The sequence below is a fragment of the Artibeus jamaicensis genome, unplaced genomic scaffold, assembly GCF_021234435.1.
Source record: "Artibeus jamaicensis isolate MK-2021 breed Jamaican fruit bat unplaced genomic scaffold, CSHL_Jam_final scaffold_804, whole genome shotgun sequence".
Classification (NCBI taxonomy): Eukaryota; Metazoa; Chordata; class Mammalia; order Chiroptera; family Phyllostomidae; genus Artibeus; species Artibeus jamaicensis.
The window spans coordinates 356,794-384,042 of record NW_026522055.1 but is presented as its reverse complement, the minus strand read 5'-3'; the positions used below and the strand labels follow the sequence as shown (position 1 = coordinate 384,042).

Genomic DNA, 27,249 nt, shown 5'->3' with positions numbered 1-27,249 from the left:
GCATTTCTTTTCTTTTCTTTTAAAAATATATTTATTTTTAGAGAGGGGAAGGGAGGGAGAAAGAGAGGAAGGAACATCAATGTGTGGTTGCCTCTCACACACCCCCACCAAGGACCTGGCCCACAACGTAGGCATGTGCCCTGACTGGGAATCAAACCGGCGACCCTTTGGTTTGCAGGCTGGCACTCAGTCCACTGAGCCACATCAGCCAGGGCCATTCCTGCATTTCTGATCAGTGTGTCACCAGCTTCCAAGCCTCACTGTAAAGGCCTGTCTTGCTCTTCCTCTCCCCACCTGTGAGGGTTTAAAAATAAGCCCACGGACGATACTCATCCCTTCAAGAGGGGGATCCTAAGTCCTTTCTCTTCCTCCCTTCATCTCTAGGCCCTTTAAACATCCCTTTCCAATTCTCTCTCTGAATGTCTGTCTTTCTCTCTTTTTCAAGATTTTATTTTATTTATTTATTTTTAGAGAGAGGGGAAAGGAAAGAGGAAGAGAGGGAGAGAAGCACTGATGGGGTTGCCTGTCCTTAACCCAGGCATGTGCCCTGAGCAGGAATCAAACCGGCAACCTTCCGCTTTACACAAGAGTGTACCCAACCCACTGAGCCACACCGATCAGGGCTGACTGCCTGGCTTTATGACTCCCTTTAGGTTGGTTTGTCTGTTTCTGGGTCTCTCTCTCTCTCCCTCTGCCTGGGTCTCTGCCATTCCTCGGTATTTACAGATGTGCAGGTGTGTGGCCGCCTCTCCCTCCCTTCTGGCCCCTCTGTCCCTGGCCCTAAGGGTGTTTCTAGGCCTCTGTCTCTCTCTAGTGTTTGCTGCGCCGTTCTGTCTATTGATCTCCTCTCTGTTTGTCTCCTTGCAGGCCCTCCTGCCTGGCGTCTTGCCTCTCCATCTCTGACCTGCCGGCGGATCCGTCTCTGAGTCTCTCTGCTTCCATCTCTGTGTGTCTCAACCCGTCTCTCTGTACCGTTTCTCCACCTCCATCGGTGCCTCTCATTCTGCTCCTCTTTTCCCCTCTCCTCCTGGTTCTCTCTCTGTCACTATCTCTGCCTTTATATCTCTCACTCAGTGTGTGTCTCTGTCTCTCTCGCCCTCCCGTTTCTAGCCCGCCCTCTCCCTTCGCCGTGCCTCTTCGCGTCCACCTCAGGCTCCCCTTCCCTTCCAGGGCCTACGCATGCTCCGATCTCACCTCGGGCTCTCTCGCCCCGGCCTTCCCGGCTCCTCCTCCCCACCTCCCTCTCCCTCTCCAGGTCTCTGCCTCCCCCTCCTGGTCAGCAGCCCTCACCGCACCTCGGTCTCCCAGGGGATCCCCGAGCCGGGTTAAGGCAGCCCCTGGCGGAGGCCCGAGGGGGAGCTCTGGGCGGGGGCTGCAGGCGCTCGTGCAGACTCCAGCCTGGGGCTCGGAGAGCTGGGGGACCTCGGATCCCCCGGGGCCAGGGTCCTGAGCACGCAGACTTGGGAGGTCTCCCCGAGCTCCACCTTAAGCGCCCCCCCTTCCCCCTTCTGAGGAGGATGGGAACCGCCAGCTCCAGCCCCAGGTGTCCGGCCACCCGCCCCCATGGCCCCAGCGACCCCTCCATCCTGCCCCTTGCACATCTCTCTCTCTCTCTCTCTCTCTCTCTCTCTCTCTCTCTCTCTCACACACACACACACACACACCAGCCTGAGGGGCATTGAGAGCTGTGAGAGCACACGCCCGTCCCCCAACAACCACAAAAAAATTAAATAACACCAAGATAGGGAGGGGGAGGAGGGAGGAAGGGACAAGAGAGAAGAGAGAGAGAAATAGAAGAGGCAGGAGAGGAGGAGGTGGAGAGAGAGAGACGGAGAAGCTTAGAGGGGGAGAGAGGAGGTGAAGAGGGAGAGAGACCAGAAAGAAGAGGCAGGAGCAGAGAAGGGAGAGGGGGAGGAAGAGGAGGAGGAGGAAGAGGAGGTGAGAGAAGCAGGATGGGGACATGGAGTTAGGTGGCTTGGGAGAGCCTAATGAGAAGAGCCAAGAGGGGGTGTGGATTAGAAACCAAGAGGTAACCCCAGGGAGAAGCAGGAGGCAGAGACGGCGGTAGGAAGATCGGGAGGCAGGGGGAGAGCGGAGAGTTGAGGGGAAGGAAGAGAGGCGCGGAGGGGACGACGGACAGGAGTGGGCTGGGGGGAATCTCAGTCCCCGGCTGGCTTGGTATTTGGGGAACCGGGACTCCCCGTGGGGAGAGGAAGGAGGCTGGAAGTCCTGGAGGGACAGAGTCCCGCGGAAAAGAGAGGGAAGAGCTGAGAGGGGCCGGGGCACTGGGCAGGGGTCGCCCAGAGGCCTCCCGGGGATGGGCGGTGCGGCTAGTCTGAGCGCCTCTCGAACGCTGGTACTCTGGGCTGCACTGGGGGCAGCAGGTAAGGCCTGGGGTCGGGGCATGAGCCCCTGAGGGAGGGGCGGGGGTGGGGGTGCCAGGGAGAGAGGTTCAGGCTGCTGTCTCCCCAGCTCACATTGGACCCGCACCTGACCCGGAGGACTGGTGGAGCTACAAGGATAATCTCCAGGGAAACTTCGTGCCAGGTGCAGCCGGGGAGGGGCCCAGCAGTCCAGGGCCGGGGCGCCTCCTTCCTCAGACCCAGGAACCCTCTCTTCCCAGGAGTCCCAGCCCCTCCCTTCCTCCCTCCTGAGTCCCGCCCAGCCTCTGAACCCCAGGGGCTCACCATGGGGCATTATACATGCGCATTTCAAGTGGTGAGTGGGAGTGAGTGGAAGGAGAGTGTGGGGGTGGAAGAGTGTGTGTGTGTGTGTGTGTGTGTGTGTGTGTGTGTGTGTGTACTTGCAAGGGAAGAGGCAGGCAGGTCCTAGCTCCGGCTGGGAACCCAAGGTTCAGCGGCCCCCTCCCTTGCCTCGTCCAGCCCTCTCTTGCAAGTCCTCTCCCCACTACATTCATTATCCAGCTGTGCTGCAGGGGAGACTGAAAGAACTACAACTCCCATGGGCTCTGGGGCAAGGCTGCCGTGGTTGAGTAGGCTGGCAGCCCTGGGGCCTGCTGGGAGTTGTAGTTCATCCCCCAATGACTTCATTTAAGATAGATTCGATCATGGAGAGACTTGGAGGTGTTGGGGGGGTCTTAAGAAACTCCTCCAAGATTCTTCTAGGGTCCGGGATTCTGGATCCCAGCCCCCTTCTCCCTCAGATCCAGGAGTCTGTGTTCCCAGCCATTCTGGGATCCAGGGGTCCAGACCATCACCTTCTCAGCAGATGTCAACATTGGGATCCAGCCCCTATTTCTGACTCCTTTTTCCTCCCTGCCCTGCCCCTGCCCCTGCCCCCAGGGCCTCCCTTCTGGGGCCTGGTGAACGCAGCCTGGAGTCTGTGTGCGGTGGGGAAGCGGCAGAGCCCCGTGGATGTGGAGCTGAAGAGGGTTCTTTACGACCCCTTCCTGCCCCCACTGAGGCTCAGCACTGGGGGAGAGAAGGTAAGGGGCCTGGGGGGAGGCATTTCCAATCCAGGGAACCAGTCCTGGGGTGGGCACGAGTGAAGCCTGGGGTGGGGCACTGAGGTAGGCTGCCCCACTGAATTGGGGGAGCAGGGGTACATTATGGATGGAGAGGAGGTTCTTCTGCCCTCCCTACGCATGGCTCCCTCGTCACCCCATCTCTGGAGAAGCAATGGTAAAATAGAATGTTTCCTGAGCCAGGCACTGTCTTAAAAGCTTGGTACACCCTCTAATCCTCACAGCAACCCCATGAAATAGGTGCTAACATTATCCTTATTTTGTGGATGCAGAAACTGAGGCACAGAGAAGTTAAGTTATTTGCCTGAAGTCACGCAACTGGAGAGTGCCAGTGCTGGGATTCAAACCCAGGCAGCATTGTCCCAGCGTCCAAGCTCTTGCTCACTTTGCAATACCACTTAAAACAAAAAGGTTTTATTTCTTTTTAGAGAGAGGGAAAGGGAGAGAGAGAGAGGGGAAGAAACATCCATGTGTGGTTGCCTCTTGCACATCCCCTACTGGGGACCTGGCTCACAACCCAGGCATGTGCCCTAACCGGGAATCCAACTGGTGACCCTTTGCTTCACAGTCCGGAGCTCAGTCCGCTGAGCCACACCAGCCAGGGCACAATACCACTTTGTATACGAGCCAGTTCCATCCTTCGCTCAGCTGCTCCAGCTAAAAGCCTCAGAGCCATTCTCCATTTTCTTCTCTCCCCCATTCCCACGTCCAGTGTGTCTGTCCTTTCTAGTCTCCCTGTTAAATGTCATTCAAATGCATTTACTTCTCATGGCCTCCACTGCCCACACCCTCGTCTTGCCCCTAGACTGCTGTCACAGCTTCCTTGCTGGTCTGCCTCCCACAATCCGTTCTCCACCCCGCAGCCAGGGAGATGTTGAAAAACACAAACCGGATCAGACTTCTCCTGCTGAAAACCCTTCTATCAGAATAAGTAATAGCAGCACTTGCCTGGCACTGTGCCAAGTGTGTTATATATATTCAATGATTTAAATAAAAATATAAAATGCCCCATAATTGTGCATCTGGCTCCCATCACCATTCTCTCCTTTGCTCATGGCTCCGGTCCTGCTGGTCTCTTTGCTGTCACTGGAATAGGCCACCTCAGGGTCTTTGCACTTGCTGTTCCCTCTTCCTGAAATGCCCTTCTGTCTGCTTTTCCAGGTCTGCATTCAAACACCACCTCCTCAGGGCAGCCCGTCCCTGATCTCCAATCTAGGCCAGGTTTCCCTTTACACTTTCTCAGAGCCGCCAGTTCTTCCCAGCATGGGCACAGAATCTAATTAATGGAGCCATTACTCATGCAAATCAGTATTTATTGTCTGTCTGCCCCCAATTCCAACATAAGCTCTGTGAGGCCCAGGATTCCTGTCTACTTGTTCATCCTTCTCTCCCTGGTATCCATGGCACATAGTCACAAGTCAATAAATATATTTTTTTAAAAAACTTTATTTCCTTTTAGAGAGGGGAAGGGAGGGATAAAGAGAGGGAGAGAAACATCAATGTGTGGTTGACTCTCGCACGCCCCCTACTGGGGACCTGGCTTGAAACCCAGGCATGTAATCTGACTGAGAATCGAACTGGTGACCCTGTGGTTTGCAGGCCAGCGCTCAGTCCACTGAGCCACACCAGCCAGGGCTCAATAAGTATTTAATTAAATGTAATAAGTTCACCAACCTTGAGCACCTACCATGGACCAGCACAGAGCCTGTAAAGTTGGTGATACGCAAACTATGCTGAATCATGAAATGGTGGTTGGAGGCAGGAAATGCAGGAGTGGAAATGGGAGGAAAGAGATCTCTTCTCTGTGTCCCCATGTGGTCTTCCACCTTTCCCACAGCTCCGGGGAACCCTGTATAACACCGGTCGCCACGTGTCTTTCCTGCCTGCACCCCGACCCGTGGTCAATGTGTCTGGGGGTCCCCTCCTTTATAGCCACCGACTCAGTGAATTGCGGCTGCTATTTGGAGCACGTGACGGAGCCGGCTCTGAACATCAGATCAACCACCAGGGCTTCTCTGCTGAGGTGCTTGCTGGCCACTGACCTCTGACCCCCGCCCTGAGTCAATCCCATTCCTCCCCTCACCCTCCTCTTAATACCTCCCCACATCCTCTCCACAGAACTGCTCTGCCCCAGCACTTACCTTTAACCTGACTTGGGACCCCCCCCAAAACTCAGCACTGTACCCATCCCTCCTCTTTTGCTGGGGAACCCCACTCGCTCTGTTCCCCTCCCAGGTGCAGCTCATCCACTTCAACCAAGAACTCTACGGGAACCTCAGCGCAGCTTCCCGCGGCCCCAACGGCCTGGCCATTCTCAGCCTCTTTGTCAATGTGAGCGCAGGCAAGATTCGGAGGGAAGGAGGGACTGGGCACCTAGGAGCTGGGGTCTGAGGAAGAGGGAGGCTGGGAGGCTCAGACTCCTGGGTCAGACTCTTGGCCGAGGGAGGGCTTGAACTTCTGCATTCCTACCTCCTCACCGCCTCGCCCCCCCCCCCCCCCCGCCCCCTGCCCTGCACACACACAGGTGGCTGGCAGCTCAAACCCATTCCTCAGCCGCCTCCTTAACCGGGACACCATCACCCGCATCTCCTACAAGAGTAAGTCCCGGTGGGCTGGTGGAGGAGGTGTGTGCAAAGAGGGGAGCTTGGGTGCCGCACTCCTCTTCACTCTGGTGAAATATGCCTGCAGACGATGCCTACTTTCTTCAAGACCTGAGCCTGGAGCTCCTATTCCCTGACTCCTTCGGCTTCATCACCTATCAGGGCTCCCTCAGCACCCCACCCTGCTCTGAGACTGTCACCTGGATCCTCATTGACCGGGCCCTCAATATCACCTCCCTCCAGGTGACCCTCCGTCTACATCCCCCCATCCCTGGCCTCACCTACCGTCCTTCCCCACATTGACTGGGAGCTGGAGGGGGTCATGGGGTGCAGCTGAGCAAGGCACCTCCGATCCGCTCCCAGGGGCGGGACTTCGTGTGTGTGACGTCATCAGAACTGCCATTATTCACTCCCAGTTTCCCACCCCACCCCCCTTCCTGTGGCAGATGCATTCCCTGAGACTCCTGAGCCAGAATCCTCCATCCCAGATCTTCCAGAGCCTCAGCGGTAACGGCCGGCCCCTGCAGCCCTTGGCCCATAGGGCCTTGAGGGGCAACAGGGACCCCCGGCACCCTGAGAGGCGCTGCCGAGGCCCCAACTACCGCCTGCATGGTATGGTCCAGTCTGCACCCCCCCACACGTTTTGGTCTAACCTGCTTATGTGTCCCCCCAATGGTGTGTCAGTATGATACAGTCCTACTACCCTCCGTTGCAGCCTCTGCATGGTCCAGCCTCCTGAGTTCTCACGCGCCCTCTCTCCCTCCTCCCTGTGTGTCAATGCGCTGCTGTCCACCTCCCCGCCACAGACCATTGCTGGTCCGTGATGTATCTTTCCTCCTCACTGCTTGCAACCTGCAACTTGGTCTATAACCCGAGACTCCTGGCTTCTTCGTGATACAATTAACTATTGGTCCGTGGTTCCCATTAGTATGGTTTTCCGAATCCAGATCCATTTCCTGTTTCCATAGGTACAACCCTATGCTGTTCCATAATCTGGTAGTCCCCCTTTACTGAGAATTAACGTGGTTCAACCCCTTTCCCTTCCTACTCCCTCCCCTTGGTTCAGCCCTGTGATCTAAAGGGCCACCTCTCTGACATCTCAACGTGGTACAGGCCAGAGCCCCCCCTCCCCCGCAAGAATACCTTCACATAGTTCAGCCTGATGCTGAAACGGAACGTCCTTGTTCCACCCTCCTGCTGCCTCTCTACGGTTCAGCCCACTGCCGGACCATTGCTCCCAGCTTCCCAGCCTGGTATATTCCGGTTCCCCCCTCTCAGCCTCCCAGGGGTAGAGCCCTACGCGGCTCAGCCCCCGCCCCCTGCACGCCCCCTGCACGCCCCCTGCACAGTGCATCCTACCGTGCCCTAAACTAACGTCCCCGATCGGTGTCGTCTGTCTTACAGTGGACGGTGTCCCCCACGGTCGCTGAGATTCCCTATCGAGGATTGCACCTGTTCTTCCCAACCCTACCCAAGAGGGGAGGGGAGTCACCCCCAAAACAAAGCTATTAAAGGGACAGAATAATTCCTGTTTCTCAGTGGTCTGATTCCAGGCGCGGCGGGGTATTAGAGAATAGCAGCCTTCTTCAAGAAACCAATCGCCGTCTTCCTAAACCCCATTCGGGTTTTGGCTTCCTGTTTTCCAAAACAGTAGTTTGGAAATGCGGCTCCTTTAAGCGGCGCCTCTTCCCCACCCTCCTCCCTACCCCTTACCCACTCTCCGGGTCAGGCAGCACGCGCAGAGCCATGTGCTTCCTCCTACCGCTTGCCTCATTGGCTTGAACTGGGTCACAATCCCGCCCCCAGCGTCGTCATCTATTGGCCAAATGTAGGTCAGTGTCCCGCCTTCCATCAAAAGGCCAGACAACTTCACGCCCTGGGCCCCTCCTGCATCCCGGGCCTAGGCGGACCCAGGGGTCCCATTGGCTGTGCGTCTCGAGGGTAGGGACGCGATTGGCCCGCATTTTCAGCCTGAGGGAGGCACGCGGCTGGGGTGCATGGCCCAAGAGGAGGGCGGGGCAGGGTGGGTAGGGTCGGAGAGGAGGGGTGCTCACTGTGGCGTCGGGTGTTTTGGTTTGGCTTTTTTTTTTTTTTTCCGCGAAAGAAGTTTGCTTTGGCCACGCCTCAAAGCGGCCGCCTCCTCCTGTCCCCTCCCCCGCCCCTCCGCGCACACCTCTCGGTGCAGATTGCGAAGCGTCTTCCGTTGAGAGAGCTGCAGATTTTGCAAGAGCCAGGCTCGACCACCTTATAGAAGGAGCGCCTTGAGTCCCTTTAAACCCTCTGTTGCAAGGAGCTGGCCGCCTGATTTGATGAAACCCTCACCCAGACTGCATGGTCTCCTGGGATCCTCCAGAGTTGCACGTTTCTGCAGTGAGGACTGCAAATCCCCGTAGCTCCTAGGATTTGCACTGTTCTGGATACTGGAATCTTGCAAGCTACGCTCGCCTGACCCTGGGCAGAGACACTTGCCCGAACCACAGGAGTTTACCGTTGAGTAGCAGGCCAGCTCATCGTTTCTCCATGAGCCCGTGAGCCTGCGGGCAGGTGCCCGGCGATGGCGCGGCCCCAGAGCGACAGGACCCCGGCCCCCCTACTGCTGGGCGGCCCGGCTGGGACCCCCCCTGGCGGGGGAGCACTGCTTGGGCTACGGAACCTTCTACAGGGGACCAGCAAGCCCAAAGAACCGGCCAGCTGTGAGTTCTACACCCCACCTCGCCCAACTCAGACACCCTACTCCCTTAGAGACTCAGGTGCTGGGGGTGGGGGGGTCCACAGCTACCCCCTACGGTGCCGGTAATCCAGCCTCCCAACCTTTACCCATGTGCTAAGGTGTTTAGACCCTCAGATCCCTCAGCATCCACGACCCCAAAGTACCAGCTCTCAAGCCCCTCCACCTCTAGGACCCAGGAGCCCAGCCCCCCCCCCATGTCCTTCTCCCAGAGGACCCAGTAGTCTAAGCCCCAACGCCCTCTTCCCTTTGGTTCTGAGAGTCTGGACCCCTGGGGTCCAGGAGGAGGGAGGGGGTGTGTCGGATGCTCACACGGTAGTGACACGGGCTTGGGCGGGGCCTTCTGGGGTCACATGGAGTCTAGGGATGAGGAATGTGCCCCAGGAATAGAGCCCTTTCCTGTCCCTTACAGAGTGTGGGGACAGGGGAAAGGGTTACCAGCTCCCGGGGGCGGGGGGATAGGTTACAGAGGAATCACAAAGCAGTCTTTTTTTTTTTTTTTGTCTCACCTGCCCAACCCTCCACCTACCTCTGTCTGAACTTCCGTTCTCTTTCTATGTCTGTCCCTTACTGGGTCTCTGTCCCCATCTCTCTTTGCATCTCTAACCTCTCCTCTTAATGAGTTTCTATTCCTCTTGGTCTCTGTCCCTCTTGGTGTCTCTGCCGCCCCCGTCTTTGACCTTTCTCTCTGGGTCTCTCTCCCTCTGAGTCTGTCCTCTCCTCTCTCTGGGTCCTTGCCCTCCCTCTCCGGTCTCCCTCCATCCCCGTCTGTCCCCTCTTTCCCTGGACCTCCATGGTGTGGGTCTCTACCCTCCCTTTCCTCGTGTCTCTCTGACTCGGGGATCCCTTCTCCATCTCTATCTTCCTCTCCCTTCCTACCCTGCCCGGTCTTCCTGGACCCCAGGTCTCCTGAAGGAAAAGGAGCGCAGGGCGGCTCTGCCCGCAGCCACGGTTCCCGGGCCCAGCCTGGAGTCGGCGGGCCCGGCGGATGCCCCAGCTGGGGCGGTGGTGGGCGGCGGGTCCCCTCGAGGGCGCCCGGCAGCTGCGCCTGGCCCGAGTCTGTTGGCGCCGCTGCTGTGGGAACGGACGCTGCCATTCGGCGACGTGGAGTACGTGGACCTGGACGCCTTCCTGCTGGAGCACGGGCTCCCTCCCAGTCCACCACCCCCCGGTGGCCCATCACCGGCACCTTCGCCCATGCGCACGCCCGCACCCTCCCCGGGGCCCGGCTCCTGCTGCTCCGCTTCCCCTCGCTCCTCGCCAGGGCACGCCCCCGCCCGGGCTGCCCTCGGGGTGACAGGCGGCCACCGCGCAGGTGCAGCGGCGGGGGCAGGGCCTTGGGTGGGCGGGCTTAATCTACGGGGGGCGGGGCTGTGAGACGCTGGGTCCAGTCGGTGGGACTAAGGCTGTGTGCCTGGATTCTGGGCTCCCTAGTTGAGAACAGTCGGAAGCGATCAAAGACTGGGTCTCCAGTAGCAGTAGGAAAGGAGAGACCTGGGACCTCAAATTCCAGGAAGTGCCCAATGGGGCGGCAGTGTGGACTTTTCTGTGGGACGCGGGGACTCGTGGAGCCGGGACTACGAGCCCAGAACACCGGAGTTATTTAGTGGAAAGTGGACTGCGCCACCATGGTTCTGAGTCCAGAATGGGTGGAACTGAGATAGGACCGAAATCCTAGGCCCTCTACTGGGGAGAAGGCGAGGCCTGGGCACAGACTTATGTTTTCCCACAGTAAGGGACTGCTAGCCTTGGTTTCTAGGTCCCCTACTAGAGACGGTCTAGGACCCTGGGTCCAGCAGAGGGGAGAAGGCAGAGGATCTTCATTCTAGGTCTTACATCGGGGCGAGGGCCAGGCTTCCTATATTCCTGGGAGAGGAATGGCCTGGGATCCCAGAATCGTGTGTACCCCAGGGGCGAAGGGATTCGGGTCCTGGTGAAAAGACTCAGGCCGGTTCCCCTGTGTTCTTGATAGTGTAGGGGGAGCTGGATCCTGGATGTTCAAAGGTTAGAGCTGAGAGACCCGAAGGAGCAAGAGGAAAGGTGTGCTCGCCCTGGCACCTTTGGGTGTATAGGGTTGGGCTGCATGTCCGGGATTGTTGGACACACCTGCCACTGGTCCGACCTCCGGGTCCGACCTCCAGGCAGACCCAGGGCCCTCCCCTTCCCGCTGCATGCTCCAGCGACACGTGAGTCCTCTCTTAACCTTCTCAGAGCTTCGCGCACGCGCAGTCACGCGGGAGGGGGCGGAGCCTGGGGAACGAGAAGCAGCCCTAGGCGGCGGGGGTGGGGGTGGGGGCGGGGGCGGGAAAAGCAGGCACCCGCACGTGATTCGGCCCTGAACCGGTGTCCTCAGCTGACCCTTGCTTGCTTGCTCTTAAAGGCGCAGGCCGCCAGCCCTTTTCCGCTTCTGTTCCTTAACTTATCAGAGCTAATAGGTCTTAAGAGACTCGAGGTCTTTTCAGTGTATTGGAGTCTTTTTCCCTGAGCATCCTGGAGTGTATACGTTGGTCAGGGATTCAGAAAGGATTCGGACTAGTCTATAAGGAAGAAGCTAACACTGACCGAACGCATAAGGTTTTGGAAGCAATAGCCCAGACTCAAGGGTAATTCAGGGCAAATCGGGTAATAATTGGGCTGCAGTGTTCCCTGTTTGTGGAAGTCGAGTTGGTTCCATGATTTATAAGCATCTCTGTGCCTTAGGGAACCTCCGTATTTTATATTAAGGGAGTTGATCTCCAGCAAAGCTTTATGTTGGCCTTCATTATGGTGGCTATGATAGCTGAGTGGATATGATAACTGAGTAGAGGGTGGCATATGGGAACCTCCTTTACAAAATAAATAAACACGATAAGGTAATACATTCTATTTCCCCAAGGGCTGACCTCTCGGGACACACCGAGCCCTGTGGACCCAGATACGGTAGAGGTGCTGATGACCTTTGAACCCGATCCTGCTGATTTAGCCCTGTCAAGCATTCCGGGCCATGAGACCTTTGACCCTCGGAGACATCGCTTCTCAGAGGAAGAACTTAAGCCCCAGCCTATCATGAAGAAGGCAAGGAAGATCCAGGTGCCAGAGGAGCAGAAGGTGAGCACTGCCGGATGTTGGGCACAGGTTTGCTTGGCTAGCCCGGTCCCCACAGCCAGGGCTTCTCACAGTCTGGCCTGGGTTCTTCCTAGGATTAGCTCTCGGTCTCTCTTACAGCCAAGGATTAGCCCTCGTTGGCCATGGGGTACAAGTTTTGGGCTTGGGATGAACCGTGAAAATGGTATCTTCGTGGGGCACAGATTCAGCCAGCCCTGCCAGACCCAGTTGTACAGGCTGGTGCCTCTCCCCTCAGCTGGACCCAAGCTGCTCAGTGAAGAGGCTCCGGCCTCTGCCCCGCCCAGTTGCTAAGGACAACCTTTCTTAGCAGTGGGGTACCAATCTGTCTCTTCTAAATGGCCAGCCAGGCTGGGGCTTGCCTGTGCCCAGGACACAGACCTCGCCAGCCCTCTAGGCCTTGTGTCCTGGGTCTGGACTGCCTCATTGCTAGGGGCCCTCAGGTCCCCGATGGCAGCCAGAGCCACATGCTGATGTGGGTTCTTTGGATAGTGACTGCACCTTTCTAGCCTTTCAACTTTTCCAGTTCTGGGGTGTCTCCTAATAAGAGATGCCCGGGCTTCTCATAAGACTTTGCTGTGCCTTCATGGAAGACGCGGCGACTCAGGGCAGCTAGGACCAGCCTCCAACAAGTCTACAGCGGCGGCTTCTCCTAGCACAGGGCCCTGTTGCTAGGGACTGGATTTACCCCAGCAAGCAGGAACTAGGCTTTCATTAAATGGGGTTCAGGAGGCATCTTTGAGAGGGTTGCGTACTCCTTGGGACTAAGGAGTGGTTCTCTTCTGCAGCCAGATTCCAGGACTAGAGAACCCTGGGCACAGTCATGTGGGGAGGTCTCAGGATAACGCTTCAAGTCACCAGGACATATTTGGCAGGGGGCAGCTCCCTGGCCTGTATTCAAGGCCAGTAGGTCACAGACCAGCTGCAGTCATTGGGACCACTTAAATGTTAATTTTTTAAAATTTTTTATTTATTGATTTTAGAGATAGAGAGGGCAAGAGGGAGAGTCATAAACATCAGTTTGTTCTTCCACTTACTTATGCAATTCATTAGTTGACTCTTGTGTGTTCCCTGACCAGGGACTGAACCTGCAACCTCAGGGTCTCCCCAGTATCAGGACAATGCTGTAACCAACTGAGCTACTCAGCCAGGGCAGAGCTTACTTTTGTTTCCTAAGGAGGGATGAGGTTGCTCTGGCAACCAGGTCTGAAGGGATTAGCTCTGGGAAGATTTTATGGGATGTCAAATCCCATCACCCGGAAGGCTAGACTTCCCTTAGCAACTGGGATCTGGAAAGGTGATGTATAAGGCAGTGATTTGCACCGGGAGCTCTTACACCCTGAAGGCTTTCGTTGCTAGGGAACAAGCATCCTTAGCATCCAAGAACTAACTGCAGGCCCTTTGTCAGGTGAGGAGGGTGGCGTCTGCTTTGCACACTGAAGACTTGAAGCCCAGTTGTTTGCAGTAGGAGTTTCTCTCCTGCTTTAGCTGTTGCTAGGGGCCTGCTCCCCTTAACAACTAGGGCCCTCCCTAGAAGGGCAGACCCTTGGGTACCCATCCCAGCAGAGACCACTGATGGGCAAGAAACAGTCCTAGAAGTCTTCTATATTCCCTCCAACCCTTGAAGGAACAAGCAAACTTGTTCCTCCTTTCTCTCGCCCTTCTGAACCTCATTGCTTTCCCACCTCGGTACCCCCAGGATGAAAAATATTGGAGTCGGCGGTACAAGAATAACGAGGCAGCCAAGCGGTCCCGAGATGCCAGGCGGCTTAAGGAGAACCAGATATCGGTGCGGGCGGCCTTCCTGGAGAAGGAGAATGCCCTGCTCCGGCAGGAGGTGGTGGCCGTGCGCCAGGAGCTGTCCCACTACCGTGCTGTGCTGTCCCGCTACCAGGCCCAGCACGGAGCCCTTTGAGGCCCCCGTGCCCCATCCCCCACCTGGCGGAGCTCACCTCCGCCTCACTCAAGACTTGCGCCCAGACACCTTCTTCTTTCCCCACCCTGTGGCCCATGGGCCGGCCAGCTGGGTGCCCCAGAGACGTGACGATGCAGATAAATACATTTATATTTTTAAGAAAAAGCGAGTCTCCCCGCTCCCTCGTGGGGGCGGGGAGAGTCTTCTGTGTGCCCCTGGCACGTCGGGGACCCCCGTCCTTCCACCGCCTCCGTTTAACACGATCCTGAATAAATCTTGATAACCCCAGAGCCAGCTGTCGTGGGGGAGGAGGCAGCTCCCTGGCCCCAGTTCAAGGCCAGCGGGGTCGCACACCGCAGTCCGTGGGTAAGCCTGGGTTTCAGGCACTCCCAGGAAGTACCAGATGAAGGGGCCAGGGTCTAAAAGGAATGAAGCGACTACCTTTATTGCATAGACCTTTTCAAGTGCTTTGAAGATTGGGTTCAGGAAATGCACAGAACACGGGAAATGAACTCCGCCCGCACTCGTGGGGCAGGGAGAACTGTAGTGCAAATGCGAGCGTCGGCCCGGGGGAACCTGCCCCTTCAGGGCTGATTGGCCAGTTAAATGGAGGCACCGGAGTGGACAGGGAGAAATCCTGAATGGCCAGCCCGTGTATTCCAGGCCCCGTCATTGGACGACACATTAAGCCCCGCCCTCAGCCGGCCTGGGTCTTTAACGTGCTGGAAGCGAGGGTGTGGATTGAGCTCCAACCTCCCAGGCGAACGCAATTTCCTGTGATTCTGATGGCCCCCACCCCCTAACATTTGGGTCACCCTCCAGCATCACCTCTGGTCTTCTGGGTGAGGGCACAGTCCTGAGACGGAACTACAAGCGCTGCACTTGGGACCGCCACCCGAACTCTATCCGCCAGGTCACGCCCCCCAGTCCAGGCTCTGCCTCCTTAGAATGTAGGCCCCACCCGGTCCAAGCTTCCAAGTTTTGTGAGGTTCAAGGCTCTCGCTCAGGGCGGCCGGGAGGCCCAGTGAGCAGTGTCCCAAGACGCGGATGCACCTGCGCCTGCAGGGGCCCGTACTCCACCCGTTCCCCATCCACCGTAAGCAACCCGCGACGTGTGAGCGGCTCCAGGCGAAAGGCGCGAGCCGGAGTGTAGCCCATCTGTGGGCAGCCCAGGCTGAAGTGGCTACCCTGCTCCATGGCCAGGAAAATGCGCAGCAGTGCAGCTCGTGAAATGCCACCACGCACCCAAAACAGGTGCACCAGGCCATCGTCAAAGCGCGCATGGGGGGCCGCCACCAGGTCAGCCCCCAAGTGGCTGGGTAAGATAGCCAAAACGAGCACAAAGTCATCCTCCAGCGTCACCCAGCCTGGGGGTAGCGGGGCACCCAGAGGAGGGAGCAGGTCGTCTGGTGGACCCCCGGTAGGGGCAGCTACCTGGTCACTGTCAGGGGTGGGTGGTAGGAGCCCAGAGGGTGCTGTGGTTTCTAGGGCCCCCTTGTTGGTGGGTGAAAGTAGAGCTGACTTGGGGGACCCAGGTGGAGAGGGCAGCAGTGGGTCTGGGGACAGCGGGGCATCTCCGGCCCCAGCCCAGTCACTGGCTAGCTCTGGGCCCCCGCCATTGAGAGCCAGGCCAGGCAGTGGTTCAGGGGAGTCTGGGGAGGTCAGGGCAGGCTGCGGTAGCGGCAGAGGCAGGTCAGACACCGAGCGATGGAGGGGTGAGTGGGCCACCAGTGGAGCTGGGACAGGCGCCAGGGTCAGCTCCGATTTGGCCCGGGGCAGGCCATGGGTGGGGGTGGGTGAGGCGGGCTCCACAGTGGCGGGGAGGTAGGAGAGGCGTCCACGGTAGGTGTGCAGTGTGGCGAGGCTCAGCACCGTACTCAGTGTGAAGCGGGCGCTGCCCAAGGCCCGGAAGCGCTCGCTCAGGATGTCCACGTCCGACACGAAGCCCCAGGCCACAGACAGGAAGGAGAAGCAGCGGGAGCCCGAGGCCAGCGTCACAGAGAGCAGGTCCAGCGGGCAGCAGCCCCCGCGGCAGAGCAGCAGGCAGCAGTGCAGCAGCAGGTCGACGCCCAGGGCCTGCTCAAACCTTCAGAGCCAGGGGCGGATTGACACAGTGAGACAGAGGGCACCGGGCTGGGCGAGAAACAGCTCGAGGGGCAGAGAGGAAACAGACAGACAGCGAAGGGGCAGGCGGGCCATGTCCCCGGGTCCACCCGCAGCCACTTAGCCGGCTCCAGATGGACTCCTCTTACTGGGCCGGGTTCCCTGTCCATCCTTCCGCTCCACAAACATTCACTAAGTGTCGCCTGTGTACCAGGCGCAGTTCTAGGCACTAGGGACACAGCTGGGCACAAAGCCAGCAAAAATGCCAGACAGGTTCAACCTGACAGTGGAGGGGGTGGCAGATGTGCAGGGTCCCTGTCGCCCCTCCTTCAGGGTCTCCTCAGGCTCACCGGGGGCAAGGAAAGCCCACCTACCCCCCATGGTGGTTCACGGCTCCAGCCAGGGCGTTGCCTGAGCCGCAAGGGAGGATGCCCAGGGGCGTCTTCACGGCCTCTTCCCAGTCGGGGCGGTCTAGGAGCCCGTTCAGCACCTGCGGGGCCGGACACCAGGCACCTGAGTGCTTGTCCTGGCCTCCACCGTTCCCCCGAGGCCCGGGGCAGGGGGGTTCCTGCCCTACCTCGTACAGCAGCCCATCTCCGGAGACTGTGACGATGCCATCCCACTCACGCAGGCTCAGTCCCTGGACCAGCTCCCGAGCGTGGTTCTGCCGTTCTAATGTAGGGAACCCAGCAGTGAGGCAAGCTGTTCCACTCCCCTCCCACCCCACCCCTGCTGCCAGGGACTCAGGAACCCAGCCCCAGGCCCTCACCTTCCATCCCGACACCACCCTTACCTGTCTGGATGAGGTTGAAGGAGAGCCCTGCTTCGGAGATCATGGGCAGCACGTGGTTCTTACACCACTGCCAAGCCTGGCCCCGCCCACCAAAGGGATTGACCAATAGAAGCAATCGCGGTGGCCTGGGCAGAAGGTGGGAGGTGATTTCTGCAGAGAGAGGGGGAGGAGTCCGCAGCAGCCAGCGGCTCAGGCAACCGTGCCCCCCACACCTTAGTAACTGCACGAGCCCTCCAAGGGAACGTGTGGAGGGCACTGGAACCTCCAGGAAGTTTTTTCTTCCCCAGGCTGCACCTGCCCAGGTCACTCCCTTCTGAGACAAAGGCAGGGGTTAGGTGTCTAATCCCAGTGCCCTCTGGACCCCACGGGTGGGAACAGGAATGTGTCATTTCCTCGTTCCTGAGAAGACGTAGCTCCCAGATCAGGTTGCTGCACTCTGCAGGTTGTATGGGCCACTGCCCAGGCACCTGGCAGGACCCTGGAGTCTATACCTTCCGGTGCCAGTTGAGGGCCCTAGGTGGGGACCCCTACCCGAAAGCCTTCTCCAGACCCCTAGACTAGTTTTAGATGCCACCTTGGAGAACTCTGGCTGATGACTGGTCACATCTCAGTCTGCTGCTCCTGTCAGCCTGGGAGCCTCTGACTCATCTGTGGTCAGGACCCACGGAAGAGGGGAGGGGACAGAGGCAAAAATCTAGCAAGAGAGCAGCCGACAGAAATCATTTCTCCCAGCCTGTGATTCCTTCTTCCTGTAACCCCTCTCTGCCTGGTATCACGCTTCCAGTATGGACCCGGGGAGATTTCACTCAGACACACAGAAACAGAGAGAGAGAGAGAGAGAGATGCCCATAAAGGGAGACCCACAGGCACACCACAGATACCCGGGACCTCACCCCCGTCCCTAGGCAGTGGCAGTCCACGCAGCAGACACGTGAGGACAGTGGCCCAGCGTTGGGCCTCGACCCGGTTCTCCTCATACGTGTGCGCCCTGTCAGCCCGGAAGGTGCGTGTGACCCTTCTTCGGCCCCCGCGCCGGCCCCTCGGGTACGTGTAGATACAGAAGTAGGCTGCTGAGTCCGAGGGGCTGCGGCTCCGCAGGGTGCAACAGCCTGAGACCTCAGCCAGCGGGACCAGGCCGCCCTGGGACCTGGCTTCAGGCTTCGGACGCAGCCGCTGTATGTGCACGGCCTGCGGTGTGAGAGTGAGGGCAAAGCGTGGGCCTCGGGCCGGGTGGGAGCCAAACTCGCCGTGCAGGAGCGGAGTGCTGGTGGCCAGGGGTGGCGGCAGTGGCGGGGCCATGGCCTCGCCCCTTCCAGGGCAGTCCTAGGCCTGTGGCCCCAGCTCCAGGTCAGCTACTGGTCTGGCCCCTGTGAGAGGAAGGGCAGGTATCAGAGTCCAGGGCCCCTGTGTCAGGTGGAGAAAAGCAAGGGCAGGGCCTGTGGATAGGGGGAGATGGTGAGTGGCAGTTACGGGTGCACCAGACCGACAGGCCCAGAAAAATGTGGGGAGACCGCAGGATGCAGGGAAGGGACTGGTTGGACTGGAAGGTCCACACCCGGGCATGAAAATATTCACTCGCTCATTCATTTCTTAAATAACGATTCACTACTCTCCATGTGCCAATCACAACGCCAGGCCTAGCATATACAGCAGGGAGCAGAATGGACCAAAAATTCCTGCCTTCGTGGAGTTTACATGAGTAAACAAACAAACAAAAACAAGACAAAGAAGTAAAATACAGTGTGTCCGATGATAGGGACCGTAGGAAAAGGCAGGCAGAGGATCGAAATCGGATGGCGGAGACACCGGCAGAAACAAAGAGAGGAAAGCCACAAGGGTGTAATGCACAGCTTGGGGGCCATGGTCAATAACACTGTATTAACTCTGTAGGGTAACAGGTGGTAACTGGACTTGTGGTGGTCATTTTGTAATGTACATAAATGCCAAATCATTATGCAGTACACCTAAAACTAATATCGTATGTCAATCTTTTAAAATGTCACAATCTATTGACCTTGGGCCCAAACCAGAGTGGAGGCAGTGTAACATAAACATCTAAGTAGTGAAGAACTCTTGCCTAGTGAATGGCGAGACAGAGACACAAGGAAAGTTGTGGGAGAGCCCTGGCTGGTGTGGCTCAGCGGACTGAGCGCCAGCCTGAGAACCAAAGGGTCACGGGTTCAATTCCCAGTCAGGGCACATGCCTGGGTTGCAGGCCAGGTCCCCAGAGAGGAAAGCACAAAGAGAGGAAAACACAACACACACGGAGTCGTCTCCAGATGGAGCAAGTACCAAGGGAGAGACATTTGAATACAAAGAAAGACGAATAAAAAGCTGCAAAGAAATGCAACCTAGGGTGACAACAGACACTTAGGAGATTAAGAGTGTTGTAGGGGCTTCCACCCCCCTTAGAGGGTCAGACAGGACAACACAGAGAAGACAGAGGCAGGAGGCGGAAGGTGCAGAGACCAGGAAAAACTGAGAAAGGGATGTGGCATAAAGGGCCTCAGGGGTCCAAGAGCTAGAGGAGCCACATGCAGGCACCTCCAAGGGGCAGGGTTCAAGACCTGGCCCCTGAGCACTGACCCTGGGCGTCTGGCCCCCTGCTCTCCAGGGAAGGGATGGTAGCTGACCTGAGGGCCCTCCCCAGAAGTTCTCCCCCCTGCCCTCTGCCTTTGCTTCTGCCTCCTCCTCCTTACTCACCTTTGTTCCCCTCTGCTCCTGCTCCGCACACACAGCCACCTGCTAGTCCTGCCTCTCACCTTTGCCCCTCCACCAGCTTCCCCAGACACAGCCTCGTCTCAGTGGCCTCACCCTAGGGAGTCAAGCTGCCCTTGCTCTTGGCAGCTCTCTCAGGCCCCACCCCCTACCTCAAATCAGGTTTACACACAGAGCCCTCAATGTCTCCCCATCCTGGGTTTGAGTCTCTGTCCCTAGGTCCCCAGGTCTCTGGTGCGGTTTCCATTCTCTCCACCCCTCCAGGTGCCCCAGACCCGGGCCTGGGTCTCTATCCACAGGTGTCTCCAATCCATAAGCCTGAGTCTTTGTCTCCAGTTCCCTGGGCCCAGACCTCCACTCCCCCTGCCCCTCTCCGATTTCCAAAAGCCAGTCTCAGACTCGGGTTTCTATTACTCCTGGATCCCCCAGCCCTGGTTCTGGTTCTGGTTCTCCATCTCCATCCCACAGCCCTGGTACCCCAGTCCTGGGCCTGCTTCTCTCTGTTCCTCTTGGTCCCGCGGTCATCCAGATTCGGGTGCCTGCCCCGACCCCCATACCCGCCAGATCCTCCTCCAAGTGGCCCCTCAAGTCAGCAGCACCCGCCCCGACCAGGGGTGTGTGGGGGGGAGTGTGCATACGCTCACCCAATGGCTGTGCGGCTAACCTAAGCCGCTCCAATGAGGGCACACGGAAGGTAGGTCCCGCCGACCAGCGAGTTTGGCACGGGGGCCTGCAGCCGGAAAGGTCGGAATGCTCGCGATACCCGCCGCCATTGTAGGAGAGGGCATACGCGCAGCAGAGGCGGCGTCACGCCCTATACGCAGAGACCATATCGCCATGTTTGTTGAGGGCATATGGGCACGTCCCATCCAGTGGGTTTATAAAGGAGAAGCAGCAAGACAGATATTTAAATGTAAATAGAGTGACCAATAGGCGTAGCAAAGACCCAGAGAAATAGAAAGGGGCTTAGTAAGAGAGTCAGAGAAGCACTCAAAGGTAATAACAGACTTGGAGAGAAAATGACTTTTTTCAGATAAAGAGAATCAGAGAGACAAATGCAGAGAAAAGCAGAAATACCGAGACAAACACAGTAGAATTAAGAATATGCAAGGTCTAAAGACTCAAGAAAACCCAGACAAAGAGGGACAGAGAGAGAGAGAAGGACAGATACTTCTGGAATGCAAACCAGGGAGGAGAGGATTATTAATTCACAGGTTGTTAATAAGCCACAAGGGTGTAATGCACAGCTTGGGGGCTATGGTCAATAACACTGTATTAACTCTGTAGGGTAACAGGTGGTAACTGGACTTGTGATGGTCATTTTGTAATGTACATAAATGCCAAATCATTATGCAGTACACCTAAAACTAATATTGTATGTCAGTCTTTTAAAATGTCACAATCTATTGACCTTGGGCCCAAACCAGAGTGGAGGCAGCGTAACATAAACATCTAAGTAGTGAAGAACTCTTGCCTAGTGAATGGCGAGACAGAGACACAAGGAAAGATGTGGGAGAGCCCTGGCTGGTGTGGCTCAGCGGACTGAGCGCCAGCCTGAGAACCAAAGGGTCACGGGTTCAATTCCCAGTCAGGGCACATGCCTGGGTTGCAGGCCAGGTCCCCAGTGGGGGGCACGTGAGAGGCAACCACACATTGATGTTTCTCTCCCTCTCTTCCTTCCTCCCTTTCCCTCTGTCTAAAAATAAATAAATAAAATTTAAAAAGAGGGAGAAAACGGTGGGAAAGATAGTATCTGAGAGACCTCTAGGTCACAGGTGAGTAAAGGAGGGAATATGGAAGGCCCAGAGACTGAGAGGAATTGATACCGAGACACCAGGCAAAGATGTTGACAGAGAGAGAGAGAAAGGCCTTGGCTTGGTGACACTGAAAAAAAAAATCAAGGCAAAAACAACATCGGGAGACCTAGAAACAGATGAAATTGTAGAGAGAAAGACACCTGCAAAAGGAAAAAGGGACAGATCTTTGAAAGAGATAAATGGAGGAAGAAGTTCATTTATCACCAAACAATGCACCTTGTGTTCAACCAAGAACAGCAGCAGCACCAGGGAGTACATGCCAAAGAATGACTCAGAGAGAAAGAGGGACAGAAACCCAGCAAATTGGAGAGTCCGGGAGACGCAGCACCTGAGCTTGGGGCCCAGGAAGAAACACAGACAAACCGACCGAAGAGGCCGGAACTCAAAGACAGAGACCATGTCACAGAGATTAAGGGACAGGGAGGAGGAGGAGATGGCTGGTGGCACAGTGATCTTGACTTTGGCGGACCCTTACCTGGTCCCACTGCTCTCCTGCTTCAAGGTGCCCATTCATCCGCCAGTCCTCTGCTGTATTATTGAGACGCTAGTCCCCGGCCAGAGTCCATTCGAGGGTGGTATGGGTAAGGAGTCAGGCCTGCCGGGTCAGGCCTTGCGTTTGGCTCTGTGAAAGGGAGGGGCATACGTAGGAGTATCAAGAGCAGATTACAGGAGGCCAAACTGGATGTGCTGGAGGCCCAAGGGGCAGGGTGTCTCCCTGGGGGAGGAAAAAGAAGAGTTCAACTTTCCCACTGTCCCGACCGGTTCTTCTTGTCTCATCCACTGAGGGCCAATAAGTAGGAATGGACCCTAATTTTTATTGAGCACTTACTCGGTGTGCAAAGCATTGTCTTAAGCATTTTTACTAGTCTTTATAATGCTGGAGAACATCCTATGTGCCGGGCCTGCTGTCATCCTTTTTTTTTTTTTTTGTGGACATAAGAAAAGCAAGGCACAGAGAGATTAATGACTAGCCCAAAGTCACACTGTTATTAAGTAGCAGAGTCACGATTTGAATTTGAGTCTACATCTCTCCTCCTCCTTGGATCGCCATCTTCCCCCTTTTTCCAGGTCCCCTCACCGCCCACCGTCGGTCTCTGTCCACTGCTCCTCTAGGTCTCCATTCCTTCTCCCCTCTGCATCTGTCTCCAAGTCTCTCCTCCTCTCGCAGAAATTTTTTTACCCATCCCCTTTCTCTCCTCCACCCCCAAGCTTGAGACCTCAGTGAGCCTGCTCTGCGCTCCAGGACCATCCACATCCCTCACAACGAACCTGCTTGGCTCCACTCGCTTTCTCTGGCTGAGAAAAGCAGCCCCAGGTGACAGAGGCTGAGAAGGGATCAGGGAATGGCCCTCTGAGGGCAGAGGGAGAAGCAAAACCTCAAAGATGAAAAGTACGGTCCGCTGTAATACTGCGCTGCAGCAAGATCTCAGATTAGACCTCAAGGAGGACTTCCCGAGCTGCGCCGCACGAGATAAGGCAGCCTGATAAGCAAAGGACTGGAGCACAGGGTCATAGATTTTCCAGATAATCCAGACTAGCCCCGCCTGCCTCGCCTCTTTACCTCCAGTGCTCGGCCCTCCCAATCCTCCGGAAACCACAGAGAGATAGTCCGCTTCGGGCCAGAGCGTCGCCGCGCAACGAGTCCTCCAGGTTCCCCGCGACATCTGTCTCCCAGATTCCTTTTTTCCGGAAGGGTATCGAGAGCAGGGACTGGGTAGGGCCAGAGAGGCCCCCCTCGACGTGCTGGCCCTTCTCTCCTTGGCGAAACCCTCGCTCCTCTTTGGTGTTTCCTCCCCCTATTCCGGAAACGCCCATCTAGGCGGCCTCCCTGTTCACCACAGAGAAGTTCAAGTGGCGATAGAGTGCCGAGTCGCGCCAGGCTTACGTCACGCGGGCGCCGATCGGTGAAGGCTTTCCCCGCCCACTCCAGCGCCGCTCTCTCTTTCCGGCCGTGGTGGAACAGAAGGCGCCATCATGGTGAGTGCTCTTTGGGGCCTTCGCGCTGTACCATCCACGGCCATCAGCTGTGGTCTCGGGCTGGAGGCGCACCGGAGGAAGGCGGGGGTTCCGGGAATGTTCATAGGAGGCGAGTCCCGTGGTGGGGGGCTGTTTAGGGGCCTCGGACAGCAGGAATGGATCAGTCGTATCGGCCTCCAGTTCCTCCCGTATTCTTCCATTGAATAGATGCCCAAATTGAGGTACGAGGGGACTAAGTAATAATGACTAAGACCTAAGTGCCAGGGAGGGGCGGGACCAGGATTCTGACCCAAGCGACCCGGATCTGTCACTTCTAAGCCTAAAAAAGTTGGGTTCTGGGGAGTGTCGAGCGTCCAGTGTCCGGGTTTTGGGATCCGACAGGCTTCCGTGCGAGTCACAGCTCCCTGCCAGCCCTGCGATCTTGCTTCCCCAGCCCGTTCCCCACTTTCTCCATGTGTCTGATTACACAACACAATAATTCCGTCTCACAGATCTGAGTTTGGGAAGAAATCCGTTGTAGGAAGTGCCCACCATGGGTTCTTGCAAACGTTGTGTGGGTTAAACGGGAGGTCCCAAATAGTTTTTTACAATTGACGAGTCTGGAAAAAAAACTTGACAGGAGCCGGCGGAGAGCGAGTTGGGAACGGTGGGCTTGATTTACAGCCCCTGCAGCACGAAAGATTCTCGGGGTGCTGTGTCGTGGGCTGCAGGCTGGGAGTGTAGAACCAGAGGGTGGAAGTGACCTCCCCAGGTGTCTCCCGTGGTGGGCCTGGGATCGGTGGTCTCTACAGAGGTCAGGTTCTGGCGCTGTCTGGGAGATAGGCAGTAATGGACAGCGTCCGCGGGGTGGGCGGGGAGTGATCCGCCAGGGCGGAGGTAGATCTACAGTTCCCCTTTACCCTGCAGGGAGTCGACATCCGCCACAACAAAGACCGCAAGGTTCGGCGCAAGGAGCCCAAGAGCCAGGACATCTACCTGAGGCTGTTGGTCAAGGTGAGGCTGGGGTCTCTGACCCGTGGGCGGGGTCACCCACACCTGCAATTACCCGGGCCTCCATTCTGTTGCTGGTCCTGGACTCCCCCCAGGAGCCTGCAGAGCAGGCTCACATTTCTAAGAGTTTCTGGAAGTTCAGTGTTTTTAGCTTCCGGGCCGTGACCAATGGGGGTGGCAGTGTTTTCTGAGGTCCTGGCTACTGGCTCTGTCCCCGCAAACTCAGCACAGGGGAAACCGGGTGGGCATTTGCTCCCCTATTTTTTGAAAGTTGGAGGGGTGGGGTGCAGTGGCCTGCCCTGGGCTCTCAGTCCTGCTTTTCCCTTCTCCAGCTATACAGATTCCTGGCCAGACGGACCAACTCCACCTTCAACCAAGTGGTGCTGAAGAGGCTGTTCATGAGTCGTACCAACCGGCCGCCTCTGTCCCTCTCCCGGATGGTGAGGGGCTGTTGGGAGCGGGGCCAGCTCGAGGAGCACCTGGGTCGGATCTGGAGTTGGGGGTCTTCAGGGGAAGGGTGGCCTTGGAGCTCTGACCCTCAGGTTAGAGTTCATTTCCACTGTGTTGGCTTCTTGGTCTTCTCATTGCTGGGAGGAGATGCTTAGCAGGGGCTTCATCAGGTTGTCCAAGTCGTACGACACAAGTCTTAGCTCGTAGGAGAGGTCTGCTGAGAATTCTGCCCGTGAGCCTGAGGTCAGCCTGTGCTGGTTCAAGAGGTGGCTGCACTGGGGGGTTTCACCCTATGGGGCACAGCTGTCACCAGCCAGCATGCCTGAGGCAGCGGGTTTGGGTTTCAAAAGGCCAGGCAGGGCTTAATGCGGGTGTCCTCCCCCAAAGATCCGAAAGATGAAGCTTCCTGGCCGAGAGGGCAAAACCGCGGTCGTTGTGGGGACGATAACTGATGATGTGCGTGTCCAGGAGGTGCCCAAGCTGAAGGTGAGTGAGGGGCTCTCAGTGCGGCGGTGGGTCAGGTGCACAGGTTTGGGGTGCAGTCCTGTGGACCCGGCTGATCCTTGGCTGCTGTGGTGCCATCAGCCTCCAGTTGCATCCTGGTCTCACCTCCCGGTTACTCGGGCATCACACCTACCGGGTGGCTTTTGAGTCAGAGGGGGCTTGTCGCTGGTGTTTACTGATGGGGGTTTTCCTGGGCCAGCCCCTCTGGGGTAGTGCTGGCTGTTGAGCCAGGCAGCCTGGGTTCAAGTCTAGGTTTTTCTGCCACTTTGTCACCTCTGGACAAAGTCCGAAAACTCTTTGTGCTTCGGTTTTCTTAAACGTCATGGCTCCCAGTTGTTGCAGCCTTAGAGGGGGTCTTCAGGGGGAGGGTGGGCTTGGAGCTCTGACCCTCAGGTTAGAGTTCTAGGAGTCAGGTGATAAAAACACTTGTGGGCGGCTCAGGCGGCCCTCCGACAAGTGTGCATTGTCAGGCCAAGCAAGCAGTCAGGACTTCTCTGTTGGGCCAGGGCAGTGACCAGTAAGTCCCAGCAGCCCTTGGGTGGCCGTGCAGGGGCCTCTGACCCAACCTGTCCTCCTGGCGTCCTAGGTGTGTGCTCTTCGTGTGAGCAGCCGAGCCCGGACCCGCATTCTCAAGGCCGGGGGCAAGATCCTCACCTTCGACCAGCTGGCCCTGGACTCCCCCAAGGGCTGTGGCACTGTCCTGCTTTCTGGTGAGCCATGCGTGGTGGGCTGGGGCCTGCAGACAGCCTTCACCCACCCACCCACCCACCCCCACCCCCCGCCCAGGTCTGGGAGGTTGGGGACCTCCCCACTGCCCCTCCCAGTCAGCCAGAGCCCTGGAGAGTAACTCCTTGCGGGACTCCTGGGTGTGGGGTTTCTGCCTGACCCCCCCCCCTTTCTGTCCCCAGGTCCTCGCAAGGGCCGAGAGGTGTACAAGCATTTCGGCAAGGCCCCAGGAACCCCTCACAGCCACACCAAGTGAGTGTGCCCAGCCCTGGCTCTCCCACCCCCACACCCCAATGCATGTCTGGGTACTGCTGCTGCTCTTTCTCACACGGGTTTAGCCTCAGGCCTCCCAGAACTCCCCACCCATGGTGCCCACCTTCCCTTCAGGGTTCAGCTCAGAGGTGTGCTCCCCTGAGTGTTGAGCTGCTCAGCAGCCAGTGTGCCGGATGCATGCTCCACCTCAGGCTGAGTTAGCATCTGCCCAGTGGCACCTGCATTTTACCCAGGCCTTGGGGATCTGAGGCTGGCACCCCCAGGCCTGGCACTGGCTTTGCTGGCCCCTCCTGCCATCTTGGCTTTCCGCACTGCCAGGCTTTTGCAGCGGCCCTGTGGTGTCACCTCTGACCCCTCCTGGGTTGAGAAGTCCCCCTGTGGTTCTGTGTCACTCCACCAGAGCCTGCGTTGCCAGCTCGGTCCCCAGCATATATCAGGCCTGGTTCCATTTGTATGTAACTCCTCTCTCTTCCCCGCAGACCCTACGTGCGATCCAAGGGCAGGAAGTTCGAGCGGGCGAGAGGCCGGCGGGCCAGCCGTGGCTACAAAAACTAACCCCAGATCCTACCTTGTTATTAAAAAGATTTTGGATGCTTACGGCCTTACGTGTATTATTGGAATTGGGAGGGGAACCTGTGGGCCAGAAGGCATTTGTTTTCAGGGATTGGACGCCGTGCTATCTCCATGGAGACTAGTCCCTCCAGTTGTGCGGAGGCGGAGTCCTTGCCCCCTCACCTCCGGTCCCAGGAGGTGTCCATCTGCATCAGCCTGTGGGCGCCCCCTGGCGGTCCAGGCGTGTGCTCAGCTATGCTGGGCCTCGCTGCACCTGTTGGACCCTTGCAGCCCACTCTTGCGGAAACCCTACCTCCCGGGAGGCCAGGTGTTCCCTGCACCTGCTGCCCAGGATTAGCCACACCCTGTGTTCCCCTGCCCAGCACTAGGGATGTTGGGCGGTGCTTGGACAGGGAAGTGAGGAGGTGGGGCTGCGGTGGGAAGGGGTGTGTGGGAACAGGTGAGACACTCCCTCCCACCAAACCTGAGTCTGGCCGCAGGCCTCCTGGGGCAGCAG

General features: G+C 57.5%; 4 protein-coding genes across 8 annotated transcripts; 3 read left to right on the top strand and 1 right to left on the bottom strand.

The window, feature by feature from the left end:
* The first annotated feature begins 1,637 nt into the window (after window positions 1-1,637).
* CA11 (carbonic anhydrase 11) lies at window positions 1,638-7,697 on the top strand. Of its 2 annotated transcripts, XM_053659667.1 has the most exons (10): window positions 1,638-2,384; window positions 2,473-2,547; window positions 3,303-3,445; window positions 5,322-5,507; window positions 5,720-5,815; window positions 6,009-6,081; window positions 6,173-6,327; window positions 6,531-6,706; window positions 7,203-7,337; window positions 7,489-7,697. In XM_053659667.1, exons 1-10 carry the CDS (start codon window positions 2,318-2,320, stop codon window positions 7,607-7,609), a joined length of 1,227 nt encoding a protein of 408 aa, XP_053515642.1. In that variant the 5' UTR covers window positions 1,638-2,317; the 3' UTR covers window positions 7,610-7,697. The 2 variants fall into 2 exon arrangements, with proteins under 2 accessions (XP_053515642.1, XP_036994581.1); XM_037138686.2 differs by lacking the exon at window positions 7,203-7,337 and having other exon boundaries at window positions 1,642-2,384; window positions 6,531-6,696; window positions 7,489-7,609.
* A 518-nt stretch (window positions 7,698-8,215) lies between these two features.
* On the top strand, window positions 8,216-14,117 carry DBP (D-box binding PAR bZIP transcription factor). The gene is made up of 4 exons (XM_037139142.2): window positions 8,216-8,777; window positions 9,717-10,127; window positions 11,688-11,899; window positions 13,614-14,117. Exons 1-4 carry the CDS (start codon window positions 8,639-8,641, stop codon window positions 13,827-13,829), a joined length of 978 nt encoding a protein of 325 aa, XP_036995037.1. The 5' UTR covers window positions 8,216-8,638; the 3' UTR covers window positions 13,830-14,117.
* A 130-nt stretch (window positions 14,118-14,247) lies between these two features.
* On the bottom strand, window positions 14,248-21,825 carry SPHK2 (sphingosine kinase 2). Of its 4 annotated transcripts, none has more exons than XM_037138800.2 (6): window positions 21,736-21,825; window positions 17,619-18,092; window positions 16,726-16,875; window positions 16,510-16,604; window positions 16,307-16,422; window positions 14,248-15,915 (listed from the first exon to the last, which is right to left on the bottom strand). In XM_037138800.2, the coding sequence occupies exons 2-6, from the start codon at window positions 18,022-18,024 to the stop codon at window positions 14,820-14,822; spliced, it is 1,863 nt and encodes a 620-aa protein (XP_036994695.2). In that variant the 5' UTR covers window positions 18,025-18,092; window positions 21,736-21,825; the 3' UTR covers window positions 14,248-14,819. The 4 variants fall into 4 exon arrangements, with proteins under 4 accessions (XP_036994695.2, XP_036994925.2, XP_036994854.2 ...); XM_037139030.2 differs by lacking the exon at window positions 21,736-21,825 and adding an exon at window positions 20,088-20,158; XM_037138959.2 differs by lacking the exon at window positions 21,736-21,825 and adding an exon at window positions 19,921-20,029.
* A 1,304-nt stretch (window positions 21,826-23,129) lies between these two features.
* RPL18 (ribosomal protein L18) lies at window positions 23,130-26,777 on the top strand. Its single transcript, XM_037139261.2, has 7 exons — window positions 23,130-23,237; window positions 24,144-24,230; window positions 24,560-24,667; window positions 25,065-25,163; window positions 25,768-25,891; window positions 26,090-26,159; window positions 26,660-26,777. Exons 1-7 carry the CDS (start codon window positions 23,235-23,237, stop codon window positions 26,733-26,735), a joined length of 567 nt encoding a protein of 188 aa, XP_036995156.2. The 5' UTR covers window positions 23,130-23,234; the 3' UTR covers window positions 26,736-26,777.
* The last annotated feature ends 472 nt before the right edge of the window (window positions 26,778-27,249 follow it).